Source organism: Chaetura pelagica, unplaced genomic scaffold (assembly GCF_000747805.2).
Source record: "Chaetura pelagica isolate M959 unplaced genomic scaffold, ChaPel_1.0 scaffold3, whole genome shotgun sequence".
NCBI classification, from domain to species: Eukaryota; Metazoa; Chordata; class Aves; order Apodiformes; family Apodidae; genus Chaetura; species Chaetura pelagica.
In genome coordinates this window covers 1,338,296-1,344,917 of record NW_009952974.1, presented here as the reverse complement: position 1 = coordinate 1,344,917, position 6,622 = coordinate 1,338,296, and the positions used below count along the sequence as shown (strand labels likewise).

The 6,622-nt window shown below is 36.1% G+C and overlaps 1 protein-coding gene across 1 annotated transcript in view; it reads right to left on the bottom strand.

The window, feature by feature from the left end:
* Nucleotides 1-253: 253 nt before the first annotated feature.
* Nucleotides 254-6,622, bottom strand: part of CCDC14 (coiled-coil domain containing 14) — an 11,456-nt gene continuing 5,087 nt past the window's right edge. Inside the window, exons 5-10 of the mRNA XM_009996219.1 lie at nt 4,799-5,363; nt 4,121-4,262; nt 3,440-3,519; nt 2,787-3,005; nt 2,569-2,701; nt 254-1,238 (exon numbers count right to left, since the gene is read on the bottom strand). Of these exons, the coding sequence (XP_009994521.1) occupies nt 254-1,238; nt 2,569-2,701; nt 2,787-3,005; nt 3,440-3,519; nt 4,121-4,262; nt 4,799-5,363 (2,124 nt within the window). The remainder of the gene's footprint in view (nt 1,239-2,568; nt 2,702-2,786; nt 3,006-3,439; nt 3,520-4,120; nt 4,263-4,798; nt 5,364-6,622) is intronic.

The following is a 6,622-nucleotide window of genomic DNA, read 5'->3' as shown; positions in this document are numbered from 1 at the left end:
ATTAATCTTGCAGTTAAAGAGTATAAACCTAAGTCATGATTTTAAAAAGGCATTTATACCAGTTATTTCAAATTGCACACACCAAGGAAAGCAGCACCATAGCTTAAAGAGGAACAAATCCCATCCATAATTTAAACAGCTAGTAGCAAGTCGTTTCATACCAAAAATACAAATATGTATTTTTGAATATCAGTACCATACTTTATTAATATACTTCAGAAAAACCTAAATAATCCAATTTGTTTCTTCATAGTCATCGTTTCGTAGTGGTATTTTGTAGAGTTCTTTGTAACCTAGCTATGTTGGCATCCAAGGCTGCTAAGCCACTCTTGAAGTCCTCTTCATCTCGAGAAGTAAATGTTGAGAAAGAGGATACACTCCACTCAGACTTCCCTGATATATCATCAAATGAAATGGAACTAAAATCAGTTATTCCACTGCCTTTCTTCTGAGAAATCTCTTCTGGAAATAGCATTGGTATGCGATGGTAAGTACCAGGCTGGGGTTGGTCTGCTTTGTCTGTGAAGTCTTTCACAGTTCCACTTGGAGTGTCATTTGGCCTCATTTGGACTTTGTCTCCTTCTGGCTTCACTTTATCCCCTGTAACTTCAAGTGTGCTTTCCATGGTCTTTTTCACGCTACACCCTGCACTAGATTTATCCAGAATAGTTGGATCCTTTGCAATCTCACATCTGTTCTGCTGCACAGAGTTTGAGAGCTCACAGTGGTAGTCCAACATCTTAGAATTCCCTTTACTTTGGGGTAGCACACCAGTTCTTTCAGAGACTGGCAACTGTTTCTCAGAGGCACTGCTAGTCAATGGAATATAAACAGTCTGATCCAACTTGTTTTGGTCATCTAGTAAAGTCCCAGAATCACTAAGTGTTTCTTCATCTTGCTTCAGAGACACTGGTAGTGCTCTGGGAGTTGATGTTACCCCTTTGGAGAATGCACTGTTTATTTTGCCTCCTTCAGCAGCAAACTTTTCATGGGCTAGATTTTGCACTTCTAATTCTCCACTTGTAATTGAGAACTGAAGTTCTGTATCCGTCAAAAGATGATCCATTTCTAATTTTTTAAGGTAAGTTATTACTGAAGTACTCCCAGGAAACTGATCAGGTTGCATCTGCTTTTCATGGTCTTCCAAAAGAGACTTGGAAAGACTTTTTTCAGGTTTGTGTCTACTCTTGTCTGTTGTGAGGTCAGACAGGAGCTTGGCCATACTGCCCTGCAAGGTTCTGTTAAGGTAAGATCAATAAATCAGATTAACTACTTTTTAGCACCAATGTTAGAAAAAACTTTTATATAAAAGCAATGCATTAGGTTTATCAGACTGCAGCAAAGTTACAATTCTCCATCTACATCTTGACATAAAATGCAAACCAAAAGTGAATCAATTCCAAGTTTCCTGAGTTTCTTTCTTCAGCTCTGAGAAGTGTGCCTATAAAACAACTAAAATAGCAAAATCCATTGCAGTTCAAGATCATTCCCAATTTAACTGTTTTGATCACTACAAAAGAAAACTATGTCAAGAAACTGTTTGGAAGCATACAGAAAGTTATCCAAGATAATTTTTTTCTGAATTCTTTTACCCACTGCATATAAATAAAAATAAGTTTAGTAAAAGAAATAATTACTCTCGTTTTCTGCTTCCTATGTGTCAAAAGAAATTAATGTTTAAATGTTTACATATATAGCATATACATACATGTAATAAGACATGATACTACCATCTGGTGGTGAGTATAATAGTCGAAGTGTAAAACATGTCTGAACTTCTACTAAACAATCTGAAGCACTGTTTACAAATACTCTGCTATTCCAATCAATATCAGCTAAAAAAAGACAGACAATAGTTTAACTTCCTGTGCATATTATGTCCAAACAAATTTTATGTACATAGCACTTTGCATGTGCAAAGAGCTATTTAAGTCTGCCAGCTTGCCACAATATTAATCATAAAAGACAATGATGAAATAAATTGGCAGTAATAGGTCTAAAACAGTTTTAGTAATACCACCTTCATTCAAGAGTCCAAGAACTCCCACCTCTACCCATAACTAGTATCTGTAAATAATCTACTTCAAATGTGTGTACAATTAAAGAAAGGACTGCTCATTTCCACAGGAAGAGCTTGCTGTGGATCCTTGAAGACAGATGTTCCTGTAAGTTCTTCTAAAATAGACCCATTTCTGAACCAGTGTAAAGAAAGAAAGAGAGAAAAAATAATCCCTCCTTAACTCAGATTACGAGTTAGTTTCCAAATTCTACATCTTCAGTACATTTTTAGGTCCATGCACTTCCCATGGAGCTCCTTGTCTGCTATTGACAGCTAAACTGTGCACATATTACAGCAGATCACATTTTGCAACAGGATTACAACAGGAGCAGGACAACTCCACTATAACAAAATTGCAGCACCACCACAGCAAAAATAACTACAAATAAAGTTTTTAGCCTACATGACCTCCTACCACCAAGGTACTAAGATTACAATAACCAAAAATATGGGGGGTGAGAAAGAGAAGCATGATGTCAAAAGGCAAAAACTAGTTTAGTCAATGGTACCTGGTTAATTCACGCAGCCTGTTAACTTCTGCATCCCGCTGACGTAACGTTATGCCCAAAATCTTATTTTCTTTCTCTGAAGCTTCCAACTTAAACTGAAGGCTCTTCACATTTGATAATGCCTCTTCCACTTCTAAAATGCCAAGAAGAATTTACCTAAGTATTTATCCTAAGTTTTGAAACACTAAATGTAGAACAAACAAATTCAAAACACGTACCAATCTTGAGCTTGGTGGAACAAATGTCATAATGCTGTTTGTTTCCAAGCAATTCTTCTTCTTTATCTTGAATATCTTTTGCAAGATGTTTATTTTCTTCTTTCTGGCTTTTGATTACTTTAAGTAGTTCTTCATTTTTAGCTTGTAGTGACTCAAGGCCTTTCTGTGATTCTTGCAGTTGACTCTGAAGCATCATATTCAAGGATTGCAAAGAAACTACTATGAAAAGTAAAACATACAAAAATGTGTCTGGTGTGGCATGGTTTGAATTTCTAAGTTAAACTTTATTAATAATCTTGGCAATATTAATTTTGCTTAGAGATAGAAGGGTTTTTTTGAGGAAGCAAGATTAAACGCATGCTTTTTTCTTAATGATTTAATATATAATCCTCATTTTAAGAAACACATGAGAAAAAATAACCTGCTCAGCAGCTGAAGAGCAGTCTCACCATGTGGAGTCTAAACAGGCACAACAATCCATGCAAATGCAAGTGCACAATTTAGACCCACAATACTTAGTTCAGTTGTCACCAAAGGCCACAATATGTACTGTTTATTTTTAGTTTATATATCTATGGGTTTATATGTATCTATTTAAACAAAGCTGTTTCAAAAATGCCCCTAAAAAGCATCATTCTCTGTTAATACTTTACATTCATAGTTGCAGCTCTGTCCAGATGTCTTCTCATTTCTTTCTTGCTCCCCAAGCTGCTGGTTTAATATTCTTAGTCTCCTAAACATGAATTGTGAAAGTACAAATTCAGAAAGCTCAAACCCACTGCATTTTAAATTAGTTTAGCAAGAAGTTTCTACTGATAATTAAATGTTTCCGAATGCTTCAGGAAGTTTTAATAATGAACTTTTCTAACATTCCTATATTTCTTCAACACAAAAGACTCTTTGCAAGCTCTAGTAAATGTATCTTGCTCCGAAGTAAAGTGCTACCTAGTTACGTGTTTGAGAGCCCTAAAAGCCACTTTTGCATTTGAGAATACACTACAAAAAGAATATGAGCAAGCTAACTCTCTTGATACTATAGTTTTCAGAGAGAATGATGCACTGATCCCACCTAGACAAAAGCCCAATCATGATGTAACTGATGCTACTACAACATCAGTACCAACTGAAGTCTTGCTACGTGTTATCGATTTATTTTTAAACCGCATAACCTTACCAACACACTTTCTAATACATACATACCGCATGGACAAGAATGAACGGGCCCTAACACTTACACCATAGCAAATGCTAAAATATGCAATTTAGAACAGACCAGTTAAAAGATGCTTTAGGCACATTTGCAGTAAAAACAGAATCACTGATGAGTTACTAACCCACGCAGCTGGGCATTTTCCCTTCGGAGAGGCTGCAAAGCCAGTGCTATTTCAGCTTGTACATTCATACTTCCCACTACTGCTGGGAGCAGTGATATGGAGTCCTCTATTTCACTCACCAACCTCAACATTTCTGAATCATCTGCAAGAGGTGAGAGGGGAAAAAAAAAAGACCTCATAAGCATATAAACCAGCAATATGTCAATAATATTTTATATGCAATTAAGCAATCTACAAAGTGATACAACAATATGTACTTCTTTTAAAAAAAAACAAACAACCCTCTCTTTATTTTAACTTTATATTTTAAAATTTTTAAGCTTGACAATGAAAACTATGCTCTAGGTTCTTGATGAATCACAACACACCACCTTTCCAACCAACCTTGATGGGATTGCTGTTGCAATCTCTCCACACTGTTACCTTCCTCAGGGGAAAACACTGGATGTGAAATGAGAATGATCTTTTTCTGTTACAATGACATTAAAACACTCAAAAAAAAAAAGTAACATTTATCCAAAGTGGAACATGAAGCTGTTAAAGTTTTGAACACCACTCTAAGATGTCATGCATCACCTGAAGCATACTACTTCCAGAAACTGAAGTGCTCACTCACTGAACGCAACTCTTGTGTGATCTGTATGTAACCACTCTACTGCACATGGAAAATGTCCTCACCTTGATCTGTTACCAGTGCTCTGAGCTCTCCCAGGAGATATTTTAAAGTCTTAACCTTATGGGCTGTTTCTTCTGGACTCTCCTTCCTAGATTTTACAACATTCTTCACAAAACCTGTCTTACAAATTGTATCTCTCTCTGGGGCAATGTCAAGTACACTCGAGTCATCTTCCTCACTGACCATGTCCTCACTGTCTTCTTCAAAAGTGTTCTTCTTTTTGTTACTTGAAGTATTATGTTTTGCTGCACAACGATGATAGTGCTTCTGTTCAGTCCTGGTGTTCACCATTTCATGTGACTGTAAGAGGGCCAGGTGAGCTTGTAGGCATCTTATCAAATCCTGTTGCTCATGGTTTGGGGTCATGCCTCTGCCAGAAGATGATGGGATGAATGCAGGCACTGCAGAGTTATTTGATGCACCTGATGCTATACAAGGGATCACACTAGGAAGAGCAGTGGCAGACTGTATCTGTGCAGCAGCAGCAGGAGCAGCACAAACTACTGGGCAAGCCACAGGTCCTCCCATCTCTGGCACACATTCATTGCCACTGTCCACAGGAACATCCTGCATAAACAATATTCACATTGAACAAAAAATTAACACAATTTATTTTTTTTAAATCGTTAAAAAAAAAAATCAAAACAGATCTTGTCTGACTCAATAGTCTTGATTATTCTTTGCAAACTGCAAAAGCAACTACAACTCACTGATTGCATAATTTTCCAGTATATTAAGGAGTAATTAAAATGTAAAATTGCTTTAATTACCTTTATACTAAATGTTATTGGTAACAGAGCACAGATCTTTTAGAGTTTTTCTGTAAAGAAAAAACTTTAGAAGTGCTTTGTCTGTTTTGCTGGGGTGTTTTTTGGTTTTGCTTGGTTTGGTTTTTGGGGTTTGTTTTGTTGTTCAAGGAACACACATTCCTTGTTTTAGACCAGAACAGGGAAGAAAAAAAAAAAAGACAACACTGTTACCTGTCAATATTTAAAGCAGATGAATTCCTTAAAGTCAAGTACAGCACTAACTACACATGGACTGCCTGCAGATGGAAGGTAAGTCTATAGTCTTACAGTTTCAAGGTGCAAGCCCTTTAGGACATTTACCAAGGTGGCAGTTGGTACACTCTATACCCTGAAATACATAAGTATTTTAAAATGTGGCTCTAATACACAGCATCTGAAGACATCATCAACTCAATCATTGGCAGGGTAAAGCTATATATGATATATTTTATCAGGAGCTGGTTAATGATCCTAATGTGCATTACTGAGATCGTAATTAGTAACAGTAATGAATAATTTCCTGCACCTTCCATGTTTGCTGTCCATTACAGAATTCACCATACAAAATAAAGCAGTCACTTGAAATACTTCTGGTTTCATTTTTTGGTGTCTCTATAAAATGTAGCTTGAATAGCAGTATTTTCTTTCAGTATTTATTCTGTTCATCTCTGTAAGTTGAAATATGCTGGTTTTTTTCTTTAATTAAAATTATTACATAAACCCAAGAAAATCCACACACTTAAATAAATATGTAAGTAAATAGGCAGTGCTAATTTAAAATGCTTATTAACCAGAATAAAACTTTTACTTACTAATTGAGTAGATAAAGGCTTAGCTGAATGCAGCAGAGACAGAGCTGATGTGGAGGTACGTAATGGATAATTACAAGCTGTAACATTTTGACATCCTAAAAGAAAACAGCACTCATCAGGACACCTTTGGGAAAAACTCATGTATTAAAATACATAGTAAAATAGCAGGCTTGACATTAATAGTTACACTAACCATGATTTGAGGTAGGAAAATGAGTTACAGCAG